Source organism: Oncorhynchus mykiss, chromosome 8, assembly GCF_013265735.2.
Source record: "Oncorhynchus mykiss isolate Arlee chromosome 8, USDA_OmykA_1.1, whole genome shotgun sequence".
NCBI classification, from domain to species: Eukaryota; Metazoa; Chordata; class Actinopteri; order Salmoniformes; family Salmonidae; genus Oncorhynchus; species Oncorhynchus mykiss.
The window spans coordinates 27,817,509-27,840,621 of record NC_048572.1 but is presented as its reverse complement, the minus strand read 5'-3'; the positions used below and the strand labels follow the sequence as shown (position 1 = coordinate 27,840,621).

At 43.7% G+C, this 23,113-nt stretch overlaps 1 protein-coding gene across 3 annotated transcripts in view; it reads left to right on the top strand.

Annotated features, from left to right (window-relative positions):
- The window catches only part of brf1b (BRF1 RNA polymerase III transcription initiation factor subunit b), a 127,301-nt gene extending 110,829 nt beyond the window's left edge, over positions 1-16,472 (top strand). For all 3 annotated transcript variants that reach the window (XM_021612195.2, XM_036985214.1, XM_036985215.1), the window contains 2 exons: positions 13,320-13,515; positions 14,092-16,472. In XM_021612195.2, coding sequence (XP_021467870.2) covers positions 13,320-13,515; positions 14,092-14,129 — 234 coding nt within the window. In that variant the 3' untranslated portion in view covers positions 14,130-16,472. The remainder of the gene's footprint in view (positions 1-13,319; positions 13,516-14,091) is intronic.
- The last annotated feature ends 6,641 nt before the right edge of the window (positions 16,473-23,113 follow it).

Sequence of the window (23,113 nt, the reverse complement as noted above, 5' to 3'; positions counted from 1 at the left end):
TGGGACCATGCATCCGTCATACCGCTCAGGAAGGAGACGCGTCTCCTAGAGATGAACGTACCTTGGTGTGAAAAGTGCAAATCAATCCCAGAACAACAGCAACGGCCCTTGTGAAGATGCTGGAGGATGCAGATAGAAAATAATCTATATCCACAGTAATATGAGTCCTATATCGAAATAATCTGAAAGGCCGCTCAGCAAGGAAGAAGCCACTGCTCCAAAACCGCCATAAAAAAGCCAGACTACGGTTTGCAACTGCACATGGGGACAAAGATCGTACTTTTTGGAGAAATGTTCTCTGGTCTGATGAAACAAAAATATAACTATTTGGCCATAATGACCATTGTTATGTTTGGAGGAAGAAGGGGGAGGCTTGCAAGCAGAAGAACACCATCCCAATGATGAGGCACAGGGATGGCAGCATCGTGTTGTTGGGGTGCTTTGCTGCAGGAGGGACTGGTGCACTTCACAAAATAGATGGCATCATGAGATAGGAAAATTATGTGGATATATTGAAGCAACATCTCAAGACATCAGTCAGGAAGTTAAAGCTTGGTCGCAAATGGGTCTTCCAAAGGGACAATGACCCCAAGCATACTTCCAAAGTTGTGGCAAAATGGCTTAAGGACAACAAAGTCAAGGTATTGGAGTGGCCAGCACAAAGTCCTGACCTCAATCCTATAGAAAATTTGTGGGCAGAATTGGAAAAGTGTGTGCAAGCAAGGAGGCCTACAAACCTGACTCAGCTACACCAGCTCTGTCAGGAGGAATGGGCCAATATTCACCCAACTTATTGTGGGAAGCTTGTGGAAGGCTACCTGAAACGTTTGACCCAAGTTAAACAATTTAAAGGCAATGCTACCAAGTACTAATTGAGTGTATGTAAACTTCTGACCCACTGGGAATGTGATGAAGGAAATTAAAGCTTAAATAAATTATTCTCTACTATTATTCTGACATTTCACATTCTTAAAATGAAGCGGTGATCCTAACTGACCTAAGAAAGGGTTTTTCCTAGGATTAAATGTCAGGAATTGTGAAAAACTGAGTTTAAATGTATTTGGCTAAGGTGTATGTAAACTTCCGACTTCAACTGTAAATGCAAGGAAAAACCAGTTTGATAACATAACGATTCCCAATCTCTTTTCACCTGACTCTATGCCTTCGGGATACTTTTTCTGCTGGGTTCCACAAAAATGAAGGTTCTAAAAAACCTCCTTATGCTTTCACCCAGTCTTCCCCTGTCCGGCCACATGTTTCAAAAAGATGTTCCCAAGCCATATCAATTTCACTTCTCTCCATCTCCTTCCTCCTGAATGGCCACCCGATATACACGTGTGGTGGCCTTAATCAACTTTACCTCATCTGGAGGTAACTCAGCACTGTATATACGTTTCCCTCAGAAGATGATATCCCAACAATGCTACAAAGGTAACCCCTGCTACTACTAACACTGCCCATGACGCATACTTCAAAATCCCTCATTTGAGCCGTAGTCCAATTCCATGCTGTTACTATAATATCCTTCGCCATACTGCCGCTCCTTCAGTTACTGTATCTACAGCGACTGCCGTGAGAATAGCTATTGCATGGAATCTGTCTCCTGCTCTCCTATTGTCTTTGTGGTTCACTGATAGATCTAGGACTAACCCTTTCAGATACTCCCTGCCTGTCTCCCAACTCATACCCGGTTCCCTAGCACCCAACATTTTCAATGACCTGTGTTCTGCTACGGTCGATACCTTCTTTGACAAACTCATCATTGAAAGTTAACAATAGTCTCTGAAATGACAACAGTATCTCTGCCACAATAATATGGGTATGTGTGACGTAACGATTTAACTTCATATTTGTCTTTATATTGTGCACAGTTAGCTGTCCTTCCTGTTCTTTGAGCTATTCCATGGTATCACTCTGCACAGCGGAGTGGTATTGTTCCCCAGACTCTACTAACCCCTTCCTTAATTTATGAGCCACACAGATCTCCACCCCAGACACGGTCCATCCCGCTCTCCCAATTCCCTGTAACGTTAATGCCTTGATTTTTGGGACTCCACAGAATGCACTGATGTCGGTGTACAGAGGGTAGTGCAAACTGCCCAGTACATCACTGGGGCCAAGCTTCCTGCCATCCAGGACCTATAGAATAGGCGGTGTCAGAGGAAAGCCCATAAACTGTTATAGACTGTTTTCTCTGCTACCGCACATCAAGCGGTTCCGGAGCGCCAAGTCTAGGACCAAAAGGCTCCTCAACAGCTTCTACCCCCAAGCCATTAGACTGCTGAACAATTTTAAAAAATCTACCACTGGACAATTTACATTGACCCCCCCCCCCCCCCTCTTGTACACTGGCTACTCGCTGTTTGTTTGTTACCTATGCATATGTCACTTCGCCCCCACCTACATGTACAGATTACCTCAGCTAGCCTGTACCCCTGCACACTGGCTCAGGACCGGTGCCCCCTGTATATAGCCTCGTTATTCTTATTGTGTTACTTTTTATTATTACTTTTCATTTTAGCTTACTTGGTAAATATTTTCTTCTTGAACTGCACTGTTGGTTAAGGGTTTGTAAGTAAGCATTTCACGGTAAAGTCTACACTTGTTGTATTCGGCACATGTGGCAAATAAGATTTGATTTGTACGTACCTTGCCTCCTGCTACAAATAGATTTGCACATAAATCATTTAATCTAACCCATAACACATTAGTCACTACTACTAATCCACTTCTATAGTTATAAACATACTAAAACATTCTCAAGTCAATTAGTCAATTTCCAAACAATCCCTCTTCTGGAACAATGATCACTCTTATGTTCCACGACATCTAGAAACATATTGACTTGAACAGGGAAGAGACAAAAATACATGTTAACAATTTCACACCACCCTTGATGCGGATGAGATTGGGGAGAGAGCCATCCATCCATTCTGTTCTATGCCCATGGGATGCTAGTCTCCATGCAAGTCTCCTTCATCCTCATCCTCGGGTGACAAAGCAAGACACAGACTATGAGCCTTGTACGTAATTAGTTGTACGGTATCATCCAGCAATCCACATGTATTGATGCGCTTTAACATTATGATTCTGATGATATTGTAAAACGAAATCCCTACTATCCAGTACCCCCTCATGGTTGGCCCAAGCTATCATCTAGTGGGTTCTCTAATAACCTCCCTTTCGGAGGACACTAAAAGATAAGGTTTAAAGTAATTAAAACCCTCAATAAATTCAAGCAGTGCACCCTCCCCTCAGTTTGTGCTCTCCTCACAGCTGAGGGGCAGTGCTCACTCTCTCTCTCTTTATCTTCTAATCATAATTAAAACATTTGATAAATTATCCAACCCAAATTTAGAATTACAGTCCTTAGTACTCTATGTTGAGTCCATCACTTGAATTCAAGCCCCTCAACTTAGCACACATTGTCACGGTTAGAATGTACATTTACAAACCGGACCATATTTTACCCATATTAACTTTTCTCATTACAGCCCCCGTTTGTCCCTGTTTTACTGTCACGAGTGGCATGTTAATGACAGATCGGTATCTCAATGCACTCTTAGTCTAAATTACTATACATTTTGCAGTGTGCAGACCTCCACAATCAACCTGATACCCCAAATAAACAATTATTGGCATGGTTGACCACCCCCCGTTTCTCCCTGGACTCATCCTTTTAGCGTGTCTTCATGTTCTTTTTCAGGTAGCGTTACAGGTAGCGTTACAGGTAGCGTTACAGGTAGCGTTACAGGTAGCGTTACAGGTAGCGTTACAGGTAGCGTTACATGTAGCGTTACATGTAGCGTTACATGTAGCGTTACAGGTAGCGTTACAGGTAGCGTTACATGTAGCGTTACATGTAGCGTTACAGGTACAGTTACATGTAGCGTTACATGTAGCGTTACATGTAGCGTTACAGGTAGCGTTACAGGTAGCGTTACATGTAGCGTTACATGTAGCGTTACAGGTACAGTTACATGTAGCGTTACATGTAGCGTTACATGTAGCGTTACAGGTAGCGTTACAGGTAGCGTTACATGTAGCGTTACATGTAGCGTTACAGGTACAGTTACATGTAGCGTTACAGGTAGCGTTACAGGTAGCGATACAGGCAGCAATACAGGTAGCGTTACAGGTAGCGTTACAGTAGCGTTACAGGTAATGTTACAGGTAGCAATACAGGTAGAGTTACACGTAGCGATACAGCTAGCGTTTCAGGTAGCGATACAGGTAGCGTTACAGTTCCCAACAGCACATAGGTAACTCGTGCCTGTTACAGTTGATGGCCCATGATAATGTCCTGATTTCAATATCTGGGAAATGAATCAGATTTTCCCAAGCACACGGGTCTCTCAACTGAGCTGCCACCACCATTCTGTGCAGTCCATTCTTGCTGGTGCATTTTTCCCACCAGTACACCAGCAGCATGAGAGAAGTTTGGACGTGATTTCTCTCCATGCTCACTCCACATGCACGGTCTCAGGCCTCATGCCGCACTCCTGCTGCTCGTACACAGGTTGACGGCTCGGACTCAGATCACAGGTAGGAGTGGTGAAAGACAAGGCCGTAGTGAATGCCTTTGTCACTACTTCTTCTGCCGGGGGGGGGGGGGGGGGGGGGGGGGGGGTTCACACTGTTCTTGGTCAATTTATCAAGAGTTTGTATCCCATAAGGTAATGGTAAAATAGACTAGAGACGAGTGTCCCACATTCATATTATGCTTAAATCTCACCTATTGTCTTGATCATTTCTATTGAGGTTGATCAGGCCTCACCAGAAAGTCAGGACAAAGGTAATTTAACACCATTAAGTATTTTATTTTCCTTTTCTTTCCCTGTAATTCAGGAACCACTTAACAACATGTCAAACATTTCCATCATTCTGCGTACCCAGTTTAAAACCAAATTAAAAAGACCTCACACAATAAATCATACACGGTATTAACACCACTAACAAATATTCATAACCGGTGAGTTGTGTGTGCGTGCTTGTGTGTGTGGTAAACCGTAGGGAAAAAACAAACACATGACCAGGTCTTACTTATCTGGGAGCTCCCTTTATGGCTGAATCCGGATACCTTTATACTTATTAAAACTGCAGAATTTCACTAACTGCTACTTCCAACTCAAACCCTCAAACACCTAGATCCCCTGAACGCAGCTCACTCTCCAGATCCCAGTCACCTGAATTCTAATCACCTGTTCACACACCTGTATGTTATTATCACACACTATTTAGTTCAGTTCTTTGCACCCCATCACTGTGAGGTATTGTTTGTTTTGTGACACACGTCTTTCTGAGCTCTGTTTTTCCTGTGATTTACTCCTCCCGTGTATGATATTTTTTACCTGCCTCACTAACACCCTGCCTGTACTTTAGTCTATCGAATTTCCTGTTATCTACCTATTGCCTGATCTCCCGAACTACATTACTAGCCTTTTCCATGTCTGTACTGTTGCCCTTTTGGACTCCCTGTGTATGACCTTCTGCCTGCCCCAGGACCCAGCCTCCTCCTGTGGTCCTTTGCAAACACCTGCTGCTCCCTGCGCTTGAAACAAGCTCTGTCTCCCCTCGTGTTCATTACAACTGCTCTCCCAAGACAACAGTCTCAGGAAACATTCTAAAGGGAGATATGATGACAGCCCCTCCTCTTCTGGAAGTGAAAGTGTACATCTTAATCAGCAACATAAAAGTTTTCATTACAATCAAAACATGAGTCCACTGTCCTCCCTCCAATTGTTTGTTTTAATCCACCCCAACGTTAATGTACTCTTATTTAGCATGTACTACCCTTAGACACGGTGACATTTATCTCTCAACCAAGTTTAACAATTCATTGGTCTCTCTTTTCCCCATGAGTTTCCTTAACCACCACACCACAATGCCCTACATGTTCATGAACAAACATTTTAAAAAGTAATTTCAGGTTTGGCAACCCCAATGCTGTCGCTTGACAGAATTTATTCTTTAAAACTCTTAACACTTACAACATTAACTCCAATCTAATTTCTCGTGACCCCTCCTCCCTTTCGTCAATTCTATACATTTATTTCAGAATAAGAGGAAATAAAATGTCTCACGAGATTAAACCCCCTCAGCTGTTAAACCCAGTCTCAGCTGTTTGTGTTGGGGGGGTGCAGGCCAGGGAAAGCTCAGGCAGGTCGTAGGGAACCAGGAACTGAGGCTGGGGCAAGGGGAGTAGGGGCAGGATAAGCAGGTCCGGAGTGGAATCCAAGGAAGCAGTAGAGTGGGGGTTCAGGGCAGGGAAGCAGGACTGACGAGACGAGCGGACTGGAGACAGGGACCAGAGTCAGTGCGGACAGAAACAGTAGTGGAGAGAAAAGCAGGGTCAGGCTAGGGAAAAATAGGCACAACAGGATAAGATCTATGCAGGAACAAATGGCTTGAAACGCAGACTGACTGAGCAGAGGCTACGATCTGGCAGAGTGGAAGTGGCAGGGCTAAATATTTGTAGAGGTCTTGATTATGGAACAGGTTGCAGTTGGTGGGGATCCGCTCTGACTCCAGCACACCTGTCTCCACTCACACAATCACATACACCCACAGACAGACAGACAGCACTGGGGGAGTGGCGGCAGGTTAGGGAGACACAGGATGAGAAGTAGAGGGCATGGAGGAGCAGATGTAACACCTACCCTACACCATATATTTACGACCAGTCGTTACACAATTGGCCTACTGAATAAACTCAGGCTTTCTAGGTCCATATCCTAAAATTGTTCAGCCTACGATTCTCATCTCCCCAAGATGTTAGAATGAGTGGTAACAGATGTAGGAACTGTCACTGATTCTGACTCTGTAGTTCAACTGTAAATCGTGGTGAACCCTGCTCGCAGTGCCAACTGTTAGGTTCTAAATAAACCGAGTAAAAACTCAGATGTCTAGTAAAGCTTAAACCAAGTTTATTCACCCACTGGGTCACACAGCTGCAAAAGACATATTTACACAAGCACTGGTATTTAAACCTTCCTCCTATGCTGAGTCTCCTCCTTACACATCTGGACAGCCAATAGATCTCTGTTGCTAGACTGGACTTTGGTGATTACTTCTCACTTCATCTGAGCTGACCTCGGCCAAATTCCTTACTCCTCCCCAACTCACTGTTGGCTGTCCTGTTGACTTGTACCAGACTGTGGCGCTTCTTCTTTCCATAAGATACATGATGTCTAACAATAACATGTTCTGACAGAATGTAAACGTTCTGCATTCCCTTCTCCCTGAATAAGGATATTTCATATTTTCAAGTTTAGAAGTCAGAACCCATCACTACTGAGGCAGTTTTCTGCCAACATCATTATTAAGCTAAACGTGCGCGTCATGGGGTCCGGGGCTGGGAGTACCGCCACCGTGCTGAAGAGGTACTCATAAAAAAGTCTGAAGTTGGCAGGTCTGTATTTTTTAATACTTATTTGAATAGGGCCTTGATTATCATTGATTTCCCTTGACCCCTAAACCAAATAGCACCTTCAATCTTACACTTCAGATCGCTCCATACCCTGTTTTGTAAGTGACTACTTACCATTGTTTTGTTTTGATACAGTCCACTGTACTCATTAGGTTTGCTCTTGTTCAACTTAGGGTCAGCAGTCGACATTGTATTAGCACGTAACTCAAGTTCGGTAAGCATTTGGTTAATAAGGTATTAGCATGGGGCTAAATGTTGATTATCACAGGAGTTGGCATGTTAGTGGTCTACTCTGGGCTCCCTCAGTGCTCTGACAACTGAATGAGACTTCACAGCTCACCAATCAGCAGTAGAAAGGACCTCACACAAGAACCTTGTGGGGGTCATCTGCCCGTTGCCAGGCAACCCAATGCTACCTCCAGGGAACCAATGAAAAAGTCCACTAATTGGCTGGAGCATAGTGTTCAGAATGGAAGTAAAGCCTGCATTCAGGAAAGGAGAAAGAGAGAGGAGTGAAACGTTTACAAGACACGTCAAAGGGGCATCTTTCGAAAGAGTAACCATAGAGGTTCACTTTGTAAGGTTCACTTTTATGTTGTCTTTTTTTTTTTTTTTACATATATTTATTAGGAATTTGTACATGTTTTATTGACAGTGAGAGAAATGTAAATGGAGAGATAAAGGAGAGGGATACAGTACAGAAAGTGAGTGGTGGAACCTGCTTCCAGAGGCACGTGGTCCAGGTGCACTAATCTGCCTCCAGGGGCACGTGGTCCAGGTGCACTAACCTGCCTCCAGGGGCACGTGGTCCAGGTGCACTAACCTGCCTCCAGGGGCACGTGGTCCAGGTGCACTAACCTGCCTCCAGGGACACGTGGTCCAGGTGCACTAACCTGCCTCCAGGAGCACGTGGCCCAGGTGCACTAACCTGCCTCCAGGGACACGTGGTCCAGGTGCACTAACCTGCCTCCAGGGGCACGTGGTCCAGGTGCACTAACCTGCCTCCAGGGACACGTGGTCCAGGTGCACTAACCTGCCTCCAGGAGCACGTGGCCCAGGTGCACTAACCTGAAAAATATAAACACAACATGCAGCAATTTCACTAAGTAACAGTTAATGTAAGGAAATCAGTCAATTAGGCCCTAATCTATGGATTTCACATGACTGGGAATACGATATGCATCTGTTGGTCACAGATACCTTTAAAAAAAGGTAGGGGCATGGATCAGAAAACCAATCAGTATCTGGTGTGACCACCATTTGCCTCATGCATTGCCATCGATAAAATGCAATTGTGTTCGTTGTCTGTAACTTGTGCCTGCCCATACCATAACCACAGCCGCCACCATGGGGCAGACTGTTCACAACGTTGACATCAGCAAACAGCTTGCCCACAAGATGCCATACATGCTGTCTGCCATCTGCCTGATACAGTTGAAACCAGAATTAATCTTTGAAGAGCACATTTCTCCAGCTTGCCAGTGGCCAGCGAAGGTGAGTATTTGCCCACTGAAGTCGGTTATGATGCCGAACTGCAGTCAGGTCAAGACCCTGTTTCTGACAGATTGTGCAGAAATTCGTTGGTTGTGCAAACCCACAGTTTATTCAGCTGATTCAGCTGATTATTCAGTTGATCCCGCGAGTGAAGAAGCTGGATGTGGAAGTCCTAGGCTGTGTGGTTACACATGGTCTGCGGTTATGAGGCCGGTTGGAATTACTGCCAAATTCTCTTAAGCGTCTTACAGTAGAGAAATTAACATTCAATTATCTGGCAACAGCTCTGGTGGATATTCCTGCAGTCAGGATGCCAGTTGCACGCTCCCTCAAAACTTGAGACATCTGTGGCATTGTGTTGTGTTGTGTGACAAAACTATCCTTAGTACAAGGTGCACCTGTGTAATGATCATGCTGTTTAATCAGCTTCTTGATATGCCACTCCTGTCAAGTGGATGGATTATCTTGGCAAAGGAGAAATGCTCACAAACAGGGATGTAAACAAACTTGAGCACAACATTTGAGAGAAATAACCTTTTTGTGCGTATGAAACATGTGACCAACACTTTACATGTTGTTTTTACAGTTGAAGTTGGAAGTTTACATACACTTAGGTTGGAGTCATTAAAACTCATTTTTCAACCACTCCACAAATTCCTTGTTAACAAACTATAGTTTTGGCAAGTCGGTTAGGACATCTACTTTGTGCATGACCCAAGTAGTTTTTCCAACAATTGTTTACAGACAGATTATTTCACTGTATCACAATTCCAGTGGGTCAGAGGTTTACATACACTATGTTGACTGTGCCTTTAAACAGCTTGGACAATTCCAGAAATGATGTCATGGTGTTAGAAGCTTCTGTTAGGCTAATTGACATAATTTGAGTCAATTGGAGGTGTACCTGTGGATCTATTTCAAGGCCTACCTTCAAACTCAGTGCCTCTTTGCTTGACATCATGGGAAAATCAAAAGAAATCAGCCAAGACCTCAGAAAAAAAATGTGTAGACCTCCACAAGTCTGGTTCATCCATGGGAGCAATTTCCAAACGCCTGAAGGTACCACGTTCATCTGTACAAACAATAACACGCAAGTATATGTAACAGTATAATTTTAGACCGTCCCCTCGCCCATACCCGGGCGCGAACTAGGGACCTTCTGCACACATCAACAGTCACCCTCGAAGCATCGTTACCCATCGCTCCACAAAAGCCGCGGCCCTTGCAGAGCAAGGGGAACTACTACTTCAAGGTCTCAGAGCAAGTGACGTCACTGATTGAAACGCTATTTAGCGCCCACGCTAACTAAGCTAGCCGTTTCACATCTGTTACACTCACCCCCCTTTTGACCTTCCTCCTTTTTCCGCAGCAACCAGTAATCCGGGTCAACAGCATCAATGTAACAGTATCATTTTTAACCGTCCCCTCGCCCATACCCGGGCGCGAACCAGGGACCTTCTGCACACATCAACAACTGACGCCTACGAAGCGTCGTTACCCATCGCTCCACAAAAGCCGCGGCCCTTGCAGAGCAAGGGGAACTACTACTTCAAGGTCTCAGAGCAAGTGACGTCACTGATTGAAACGCTATTTAGCGCCCACGCTAACTAAGCTAGCCGTTTCACATCTGTTACATATAAACACCATGGGACCACACAGCCGCCATACCGCTCAGGAAGGAGACACGTTCTGTCTCCTAGAGATGAACGTACTTTGGTGCGAAAAGCGCAAATCAATCCCAGAACAACAGCAAAGGACCTTGTGAAGATGCTGGAGGAAACAGGTACAATGAGTCCTATATCGACATAACCTGAAAGGCCGCTCAGCAAGGAAGAAGCCACTGCTCCAAAACCACCATAAAAAAGCCAGACTACAGTTTGCAACTGCACATGGGGACAAAGATTGTACTTTTTGGAGAAATGTCCTCTGTTCTGATGAAACAAAAATAGAACTGTTTGGCCATAATGACCATCGTTATGTTTGGAGGAAAAAGGGGGAGGCTTGCAAGCCGAAGAACACCATCCCAGCCGTGAGGCACGGGGGTGGCAGCATCATGTTGTCGGGGTGCTTTGCTGCAGGAGGGACTGGTGCACTTCACAAAATAGATAGCATCATGAGGCAGGAAAATTTTGTGGATATATTGAAGCAACATCTCAAGACATCAGTCAGGAAGTTAAAGCTTGGTCGCAAATGGGTCTTCCAAGTGGACAATGACCCCAAGCATACTTCCAAAGTTGTGGCAAAATGGCTTAAGGACAACAAAGTCAAGATATTGGAGTGTCCAGCACAAAATCCTGACCTCAATCCTACACAAAATTTGTGGGTAGAACTGAAAAAGTGTGTGCGAGCAAGGAGGCCTACAAACCTGACTCAGTTATACCAGCTCTGTCAGGAGGAATGGGCCAGAATTCACCCAACTTATTGTGGGAAGCTTGTGGAAGGCTACCCAAAACGTTTGACCCAAGTTAAACAATTTAAAGGCAACGCTACCAAATACTAATTGAGTGTATGTAAACTTCTGACCCCGTTATTTTGACATTTCACATTCTTAAAATGAAGCGGTGATCCTAACTGCCCTAAAACAGGGAATTTTTACTAGGATTAAATGTCAGGAATTGTGAAAAACTGAGTTTAAATATATTTGGCTACGGTGTATGTAAACTCCCAACTTCAACTGTATATTTTTGTTCTGTATACATGGCTCTGCTGCAGTTTCAATCGGGATCCTCCCTGCCCTGGCCCAACCATTGTGCTGTCTCTCCTCTCGTTGGTGAACCCACTAGTTAAGGCCAACATGGCTTCACACTATCCCAGTCTCCACTCTCTGTCAATCTCCCCCACTGGCCCAGGCCCCACTGGCCCAGGCTTCAACAAGCCTGCCTGTGAACAGTACTGAAGACCCTTGGTCAGAGCCTTGTAGGGGTTTGAGGCTAGTCAACTTGTTCTCCCTGACCATCTGCCATCAGGTCTCCTACTGGTGGTCATGACTTGACTGTCACCGCCTGGAGATGGTCCTCATTATGCCCTAGCATGAGAGAGAAGGAAAGAGGCAGCGACAGAAAGAGAGAGCGAGAGAAAAAAGAGAGGGCCATGCTATAATTAGTTCAAATAGCCTCCTCTTTTCCAGTACATGATGATTAATTAGGCCTCTCACACCTCCCGGCGTTGCTTCCCTTCACTCCTGCAAACATGCCTGCTGGGATATGCGGTCCCTGATTTATCCCTCACTCCCTCTGTTGCTCTTTTTTCCCCTTTCTTACCTCTTTGTCTCCATTTGCTCTCTCTAACTCACTCCCTCATTTAATTAATATTTTCAATTTTTGCTAGAGACATGATTTAGCGACATTTCGGTGGCAGAAGTGGTATCCAATGGCCATAAGCAGATGAATCAAATCAAATTGTATTTGTCACATACACATTGTTAGCAGATGTTAATGCGAGGGTAGCGAAATGCTTGTGCTTCTAGTTCCAACAATGCAGTAATAACCAACAAGTAATCTAGCTAACAATTCCAAAACTACTACCTTACACAAGTGTAAGGGGATAAAGAATATGTACATAAAGATATATGGATGAGTGATGGTACAGAGCAGCATAGGCAAGATACAGTAGATGGTATTGACTACAGTATATACATATGAGATGAGTATGTAAACAAAGTGGCATAGTTAAAGTGGCTAGTGATACATGTATTACATAAAGATGCAGTAGATGATATAGAGTACAGTATATACGTATACATATGAGATGAATAATGTAGGGTATGTAAACATTATATTAGGTAGCATTGTTTAAAGTGGCTAGTGATATATTTTACATCATTTCCCATCAATTCCCATTATTAAAGTGGCTGGAGTTGAGTCAGTGTGTTGGCAGCAGCCACTCAATGTTAGTGGTGGCTGTTTAACAGTCTGATGGCCTTAAGATAGAAGCTGTTTTTCAGTCTCTCGGTCCCAGCTTTGATGCACCTGTACTGACCTCGCCTTCTGGATGATAGCGGGGTGAACAGGCAGTGGCTCGGGTGGTTGTTGTCCTTGATGATCTTTATGGCCTTCCTGTGACAATCGGGTGGTGTAGGTGTCCTGGAGGGCAGGTAGTTTGCCCCCGGTGATGCGTTGTGCAGACCTCACTACCCTCTGGAGAGCCTTACGGTTGTGGGCGGAGCAGTTGCCGTACCAGGCGGTGATACAGCCCGACAGGATGCTCTCGATTGTGCATCTGTAGAAGTTTGTGAGTGCTTTTGGTGACAAGCCGAATTTCTTCAGCCTCCTGAGGTTGAAGAGGCGCTGCTGCGCCTTCTTCACGATGCTGTCTGTGTGGGTGGACCAATTCAGTTTGTTTGTGATGTGTACGCCGAGGAACAGTATTGCTTAACGTAAACACGTTCCTTTTCCAGGTGACCCCTAACCTGACCCCGGCTGCAACCGCTGTTCTGCCCAACTTGTCCAGCCCGCCTACCCCCAACTCGGCCCCTCCAGGACCCACTATGGTGGAGAGTGGCCCGGTGGCCTATGACGAAGTGGCAGAGGATGATGAGGAGGAAGAAGTGGAGGAGCCCTGTGTCAGTGCGTTGCAGCTCCTGGGAGGAAACGGTGAGTGAACATGCAATGCAGATCACACACACATTACAGTACAAAAACATCCACACACCACACACACACACACACACACACACACACACACACACACACACACACACACACACACAAGCGAGTCATAGCATGTCATTACAGACTTGACTATAGAACGTATCCATGGCACAATAGGTAAGTAACAATTCATTGCAAGCTCTTTTCAACGCGTGTGAATCGTAGGTGTTATGGCTTATTTTCATCAACGTTGTTAAAAATTGCATGCGGCAGGGTAGCCTAGTGGTTAGAGTGTTGGACTAGTAACCGGAAGGTTGCAAGTTCAAACCCCCGAGCTGACACGGTACAAATCTGTCGTTCTGCCCCTGAACAGGCAGTTAACCCACTGTTCCTAGGCCGTCATTGAAAATAAGAATTTGTTCTTAACTGACTTGCCTGGTAAAATAAATTGCATCAGCCCTGAAGGCATACCCCAGGCAACATAATCCTAGCGCTGTGAGCTTGTGATGGTGCTGATTGAAATGCTAACCCAATGGACCTGCACACTAGCATTTCACTCCCTTTCTCTTTTTCTCTTAGAGTACGGCTGTGAGGCTGAAGAGGAAGAGATTTTCTAGGCTCGATTTTTCCTCTTCTTTCATCAAATACTGCGGATTCTCCAAAATAGTTGTCTCACCATTGACCTCTTTGAGCGGGGGACAGTCGCCAGAGGAAGGGAGGAGAGGAAAAGGACATCCACTGTTCAGATAAACTGCTAAGGTGAACATGGAGTGTGGCTGGGTGTGGGTAGAGCTACGGGGTATGCAAGATTTTATTCCAGCCTTGCTCAAACACACCTGATTCAGCCAATCAATGTCATGATCAGGAATTGGTTAGTAGAATCAGGTGTGTTCCTGCACAACCAGTCGCTCTCTATGAGGAGGGTTGGCCATCCCCGGTCTTCTAGAAAGACAGGGGTACCATTTTGGGGTTGGGAACTCTGGAGTGCATTAGCAAAAGATACATATATACGCGAAGCAGTGAAGTTAAAGCAGTGCAGGGTATATGCAGATTGCAAGTGACTGGCTTCAGTGAATGGCTTCACATTATCTTCAATGGCTACAATGTGGTTATACCTCTTTAGCCATCTTGAAGCGTAGGGTGAAATTTCCTCTAGATGCTGATCTTGAATCAGTTTTGCCAGTAATGAAGGTTAGAATTTGGGGGGGGACGCTGATCCTGTGCTTTAGTTTGGAAAAATATTTTTCACAAATATCCACAATCCTCGGTCACCTACTTTTCTATTGTTACAGAGTTCACACTGACCCGTCTGTCCACTCAATGAGCAGTCGGCGAGAACAGCTAGGTCGTGCCAGTTCACTGGTACTGCAATGGGCCTTTTGTCATTGCCGCATTGCATTATGCTCTGTAGAGAGGGCCTGCGTCCCAAATAGCATCCTATTATTCCCTACATAATGCACTATGGTCAAAAGTAGTGCACTATATAGGGAATGCCATTTGGGAAACGGTCAGGGAAAGGGCATACCGGAGTGTATCCACTCAACCTTGCTCGCCTTTCGTAGCGGTGCTATAATTGTCAAAACGGGACGTTGGCTTCAGCTGGCAGGGCTATTCAATGCATCTATGGGCACTGAGTAGCACAATGGGCACAAAATGCCCATCACCATTCTCTCAATAAATACCCGAGTTGGTCAGTCCCTTTTCAATTCCAGTCATTGAAATTAACATTTGGACGTATTTATCTTGTTGTTTATTACCGACTGTCATGTGGTTGAAAGGGAATTGATACTGTGCTTACGTCCATCCTTGTTTACCCCCTGTCCTTTGATCTCTGTAGAATCTTCCTTTATGATCGTCATCAAATGATGGTATTCACAAATGCAGTTTTTTAAATAATGAAATTAACTGGCATTCATTTTGTAAAATATGTACCTAATGCAAAACTCAGTGGGTGGTATTTTGAAAAAGCAAAGAAGTGCTGCTGTTGTCATAACAAACCGTATCACTTCAAATAAATTGTGTGCATCGTGTATAAGCGCTGCTCGTTGCCGATTTTTTTTCCCAGGTTGTTTTGATAATGAAAGATTCAAAAATAAAATGCTGCTACGATTATTAGGAGTAATACGGTCACTTTCCACACTAGCGGCACTTTTATGCTTTGACAAAGTGAGGCCTGATGTATCCATGAAACCTAGAATAGTACAAGCACTCCAAGGCAGCTATCTCTTGGTAGAGCTCTGTATATCATTGTAAAAAGGAAGGAAAAAAAGAAAAGAAAGTTTACTGAAATGCTTTTGTTTGTTTGTAGAAATGTCATTGTATTTTAGCTATTTTATCTTGTGCATACTTTTCAAAAGCAAATATGAAGAACTACAACTATGTATGAATGTAAATATCAATCCTTGTTGGGTAGTCTGTTTGTATGTTTATATATGTTGTTTCGCCTCAAATGGCCATTTCAGATGAAATATTAGCCTGCTTTTGTGTTTTTGTACATTTACTTACAGTATGTTTTATGACAAAATTCTGTCATTTTATGATTTTATATGAATTCACTGGTAAACTGAAAAGGATTGTAGATCCTGGTGTTCTGTATTTTGATATTCTACACGTCAACTCCACCAGCTTTTGAACAGAACATTTCCTAACAGCATTCCAAGTTAATCTAGGCCTGGATTCAATCCAAGGTGTGTTATAGCGCACATCGCTATACATCCGACAATGTGCCTTTTAAAGGCATTTTCCTTGACGTTCGCAGAGATAGCATTCACAGTGCTTATGGCAGCTCAATCGTAAATTACTGTTTAAAGTCGGTTACAGTGTACTGTGGTATAGTGTACTGTGGTACACAATAACGTTCCTTGCATTGAATCCCGGCCCTAGTTAAGGGACAATAGTTCCTCACAACAACACAATCACACACATTCCATTTTTATCAGTGAATAAACTCATTTCAGTTAGTGTGTATTTTTTTAATTGGATGATATGATCGTATCAGCTATGTATCTCACTGTCAAGCAGAGGGGGGGGGGGGGGGGGGGGACTCCACTGGGTGGGAAGGGGGCTTGAATCAATAGAGAAAGCGAGGACAGGTGGAAAGAAAGAGTGGAATTGGTGGGAAGAAAGGGTGAAATAGAGAAAGATAGGAGTAGGTGTTAAGAAATATTGAACTGACACTGACATTTTAATGTGGTGTTTCTTAAAACTCTTACTCTTGTGAATTTGCAGCAGTATCATATACTCTGAATATTTAAAAGCATGACCTTGACTTGGATTAGAACGAAATCGTTACAAGGTGTCCAAATATTTATTTGTCTGGCAGAGTTACATAACATTATCTTGGCTACCATGGCTAGAAGAAGAGATCTCAGTGACTTTGACAGAGGGGTCTCAAAGGAGCATAGGGGGTTTAATGGTGTGTTTGTGTGTGTGTGTTGCGTGCGTGCGTGTGTGCCAGTCACCAGATCTCAACCCAATTGAACACTTATGGGAGACTCTGGAGCATCGCCTGTGACAGCGCTTTCCACCACCATCAACAAAACACAAAATGATGGAATTTCTCGTGGAAGAATGGTGTCACATCTCTCCAATAGAGTTCCAGACACGTGTAGAATCAATACCAAGGTGCATTGAAGCTGTTCTGGCTTGTGGTGGCCCAATGTCTTTATGTTGGTGTTTTCTTTATTTTAGTGTTGGTGTTAACTGTATGTCTTATTAGGCTTATAATATGTTATGTCTCTCCATGGACAACATTTTCAACTGTCTCATCCGACAATGATGCTATTTAGTCCGGATCGTTATGAGGTGACTATAAAGGCATTATAACAATGCCATATATGCTCATAACAAGTCTTACAATGCACTGCATCCAAACACATAATACCTACATGACACATTTCCCAATCCATCACTGGAGGATCCCTAGGGTATGCACCAGTGCTTAATTTGTTAATCAGGAGGTGCTGGAACATAGCTTATAAGAGCACTGATTCAAAGAGAAGGGAGAGAGAGCAAGGTGGAGCTACGGTACAGTAGACACAGGAAGAAAAAGAAGGGAGAGCCTAAGAGAGGTGGAGGAGAAAGAGGCTGAAATTCATGAATCAGTCTCGGAACCCCCAGGGTGTCTGTGTCTGATGTGTTAGTGCTGGGCTTGACCAAAGATGTGCACAGACACCCTGGGGGTTCCAAGACTGATTCAGGTGAGTCACAGCACGCCCCAATTGCACAATCTGGTATGATCAACTGTAGCCCAAACAGGAAAACACAGTTGTTTCTCTGGGTGCTGAAGCCAAGTAGCCCATCTTTAATGATATCTTGAATTGTACATTGTGACCGGATGTTTATTGTGGGAAAACTTTGAATATAACATTCTAAAAATAAATACACATTTTAGCATTTATTTTTACAAACACATATCCACTCCACAAATCTACCAAGGCGTGTTACAATGATTACAGAGGCAGAGATAATCCATTTCACTCAAGTCAAAGGCAGCATTCCAATTGGCACTCTATTCCTTAGTAGTACACTAGGGCTCTGGTCAAAAGTACAGTCGTGGCCAAAAGTTTTGAGAATTACACAAATATACATTTTCACAAGGTTTGACTCCTCATTTTGTATGATGGCAATTTGCATATACTCCAGAATGTTATGAAGCGTGATCAGATGAATTGCAATTAATTGCAAAATCCCTCTTTGCCATGAAAATGAACTGAATCCCCAAAAAACATTTCTACTGCATTTCAGCCCTGCCACAAAAGGACCAGCTGACATGTCAGCGATTCTCTTGTTAACACAGGTGTGAGTGTTGACGAGGACAAGGCTGGAGATCACTCTGTCATGCTGATTGAGTTCGAATAACAGACTGGAAGCTTTAAAAGGAGGGTGGTGCTTGGAATCATTGTTCTTCCTCTGTCAATCATGGTTACCTGCAAGGAAACACGTGCCGTCATCATTGCTTTGCACAAAAAGTGTTTCACAGGCAAGGATATTGCTGCCTGTAAGATTGCACCTAATTCAACCATTTATCGGATCATCAAGAACTTCAAGGAGAGCTGTTCAATTGTTGTGAAGAAGGATTCAGGGCGCCCAAGAAAGTCCAGCAAGTCGCAGGTCCGTCTCCTAAAGTTGATTCAGCTGCGGGATCGGGGCACCACCAGTACAGAGCATGCTCAGGGATGGCAGCAGGCAGGTGTGAGTGCATCTGCACCCACAGTGAGGCGAAGACTTTTGGAGGATGGCCTGGTGTCAAGAAGGGCAGCAAAGAAGCCACTTCTCTCCAGGAAAAACATCAGGGACAGACTGATATTCTGCAAAAGGTACAGAGATTGGACTGCTGAGGACTGGGGTAAAGTCATTTTCTCTGATGAATCCCCTTTCTGATTGTTTGGGGCATCCGGAAGAAAGCTTGTCTGGAGAAGACAAGGTGAGCGCTACCATCAATCCTGTGTCATGCCAACAGTAAAGCATCCTGAGACCATTCATGTGTGGGGTTGCTTCTCAGCAAAGGGAGTGGGCTCACTCACAATTTTGCCTAAGAACACAGCCATGAATATAGAATGGTACCAACACATCTTCCGAGAGCAACTTCTCCCAACCATCCAGGAACTGTTTGGTGACAAACAATGCTTTTCCAGCATGATGGAGCACCTTGTCATAAGGCAAAAGTGATAACTAAATGGCTCGGGGAAGAAAACATTGATATTTTGGGTCCATGGCCAGGAAACTCCCCAGACCTTAATCCTATTGAGAACGTGTGGTCAATCCTCAAGAGGAGGATGGAAAAACAAAAACCCACAAATACTGACAAACTCCAACATTGATTATGCAAGAATGGGCTACCATCAGTCAGTATGTGGCCCAGAAGTTAATTGACAGCATGCCAGGGCGGATCGCAGAGGTCTTGAAAAAGAAGGGTCAACACTGCAAATATTGACTCTTTGCATCAACTTCATGTAATTGTCAATAAAAGTCTTTGACACTTATGAAATACTTATAATTATACTTCAGTATTCCATAGTAACATCTGACAAAAATATCTAAAGACACTGAAGCAGCAAACTTTGTGGAAATTAATATTTGTGTCATTCTCCAAACTTTTGGCCACGACTGTAGTGCACTAGGGAATAGGGTGCCATCTGGAGCACAGTCTTCCTCAGAGCAGCGGCATTGCTAAGATGAATAAGATGTTTTTCATAAACACGGAGCATGGGTCTGAAATTACTTTGACAGCTAACTTCTCTCACAATGTGTGTATCGGTGCTGACCCCATGCAAGCTTGACATCACAGATAGAACAATGAGCCAGATATTTCACCGGATGTATAAATGTGAAGCATCCGGTTGGCATTTCCACTCACTACCAAATATGGTGATGAGAGGAAGCCCAGTGGCCAGCCGTGGGAGAAGATGGAGAAAAATGGCCGACATTCTGCTAATTTTCTCATTGATGAAACATTTGATCTCTATAAAGTTTTCTGTTTCCAAAACTAGAATCTGTAACAGAGTGAACAGCTTTTTGTAGACTTTACCCTTTGCTAAAGTTATTTTTAAATGTAGAAGGGGTGCAAAGGCGAATTTAGTTATTGCACATGCACACTTCACAGCATAGGCATTCCTAACAGAAATTTGCAAATAAATGGATGAACGCACCAATAGGATCTCACTAGCTCCAGCTTGGCTCTGCCCACCTCCTTGCTTGTTCTGCCCACTATGATTAGTTTGCTCCCATTGAAAAACGACAGGCTCTGGTCTATCTTGGGTTAGTTAGACATTTTCTTGTGGAGATGGCTGCATGAGCTGATAGCAGGAGTTCAGCTACTGTACTTATGCCGAGTGGAGTGGGGGGCGGGGGAGGCAGGAGCTGGTTGTACACGTGTATATGCATGCACACTAGTAAGCACGCACCCACAGAATATAGATGTTTACACTGACTACTGCCATGTGCACACAATCCCACTTGTATAGAATAAGCAGTACTAAACACATGCAAGCATACATACACCCACACACACACAATGCATGCACACGTGGAGCAGATACACATGGCCTGACCTTGAATTGGACTGTGCCTCATCCTCACCTCCCTGAAATGAGGGTGATCGATGAGGGAGGACAGCTCTCGAGCCCCACTGCACATACTGATACGTAGGGCAGAGGAGACGATCACTCTCTTTTCCTGTGTCTACTGTACTGTATCTCTACCTTGCTCTTTCCCCCTTCGCTTTCTATGGCTGTCACTGCCTTTTCTCTCTTTTCCTCGGTGTGTATCGGTCTTTCCCTTCCTTCTCGTTCTCTCTGTCTCCCTCCATCTTTCTTTCTCTCACATTCACTGTAGGCCATAGAGCCAAGTATCAAGAGGCTACCAATGCAGCTACACAAACCGTCCTTCCTTTGGGATCCCTCGTAGTCGAGTATGATTTCCCTCCAGCTATCACAGGTCCGGGTTATGGTGTGACTGGCCACGGTTCCAATGATGGCTGAATAGGCCAATCCGTGCGTGACCTGCACATTTCGTCACAGTGGGGGCAGAGATGGTACATCTTGTGGCCAGGGCTTGTTGTTGGCACCGGTGTCTGTCCTTTGCGGCGTGCTCTTTTCCCGGCTAGCGTTATCTTTATTTCGGCCTCGAAGAGTTGTGTTCCATTAGTGATTTTGGTCTTCCATGAGGATCTGTCAAGGGAATGGATTACCCAGTTGTTTGGATCCATAGGGAGGAGTAGGGTAAGTTGAGCCACCCCTTGTTTCTAGGAAACCATACACAAAGTATTTTGTAAGAAGTCATAATTTAACGGAGTCTGAAGGAAGAAACCACATGGAAAAAGTGGTAAGCATGTTAGGTCCAAAAAAATGATTTTCAAAAAGTAAAATGAATTTGTATTTCATAATGCTTGTATCTAAACCAAAGTAGATCATTTTAAGATTGTTTTATACATCAGTTGGGGTCTCTATAAGCTACAATATGAGGTCCTAAATCGAGCATGAAAGTGCATCCTTGTAGCTACAGTCCCTTCAGAAAGTATTCACACCCTTTTTCCATGTTTTGTTGTTTTACAACCTGAATTTAAAATGGGTTACATTTAGATGTTGTGTCACTGATGATACACACAATACTCCATAATGTCAAAGTATAATAATGTTTTTAGATTTGTTTACAAATTCTGAAAAATTAAAAGCTGAAATGTTCAGGAGTTCAAGAGTAAAAATGTGCTTAACAAGTCAGATAATACGTTGCATGGACTAAGTCTGTGTGCAATGGTGTTTAACATGATTTTTTAATGACCATCCCATTTCTGTACCCCACACACAATTATCTGTAAGGTCCCTTAGTTGAGCAGTGAATTTCAAGACAGACACATTCACCTTTCAGCAGGACAACAACCTAAAACACAAGTCCAAATATACACTGGAATTATGATTATTTTTAAATGTATTTAATTTACCAAGACGACATTGAATGTTCCTGAGTGGCCTAGCTACAGTTTTGAATAAAATGTCTAAAATGTCTGTATAGCAATGATCAACAACCAACTTGACAGAGCTTGAATAATAAATAAAAAATATAATGTGCAAATATTGTATTATCCAGGTGTGCAAAGCTCTTACCCAGAAACTTACCCAGATAGACTCACAGCTGTAATTGCTGCTAAAAGGTGATTCTAACATGTATTGACTCGGGGTTGAATACTTATCTAATCAAAATATATTGCGTTTTATTTTCCATTCATTACAAATAAATCTTCACATTTTTCTTCCACTTTGACATTAGAGTATTTTGTGTAGATCGTTTACAAAAAATGACAATCTAATCCATTTTAATCCCACTTTGTAGCACAACACATTGGGGAAAAGGTCAAGGAGTATGAATACTGTATTCAAACGGTGTGAAGGCACTGTATGTAGGTGGGATAATATAGTAGTATTTTTGCAATGTGTCATGCATATAAACTCAAGATAGTGAATTTTTATTGTTACAGAGAAGACAATCATTCCCCGTGTATACAAATGTAAAACAAGTAAGGGTCTAGCCCCCATTGATGTTCATACGAGAGCAGCCAAGGAAGTGAGAGAATGGAAGAAGTCCATTTGAGCAGCAGCAAGAGATATAAAAAAAATGACAGAATGACACTGAAGAGGTACACAAAGGATAACGAACATGTACCTGTGTGAAAGACAGGCTATGAGAGAGTAACAGAGGCACACAAGTTCATGTCTGATGACATGGAGTCTGAGCTTGATAAACGTATCAAGAGTCTCCCGGACCAGTTTCATGGGCTTAGTACCTTCGAATTGGCACATCGAAACAACATCTCTGTCCCAGACAACTAATCAAGAAATGGAAGGGTAAGTGAAATTGAACAGAGTGATCTACAGTGCCTTCGGGAGGTATTCACACCTGTCTCACCCTGATCTGTTTCACCTGTATTTGTGTTTGTCCCCACCCCCCTCCAGATGTCGCCCATCTTCCTCAGTATCCCCAGTGTATTTATACCTGTGTTCTCTGTATGTTGCCAGTTCGTTTTGTTTTGTCAAGCCTACCAGTATTTTTCCAGTGCACCTGTCTGTCTCTAGTTCCTGTTGTCTACCATTTCCGCAGCAATCTA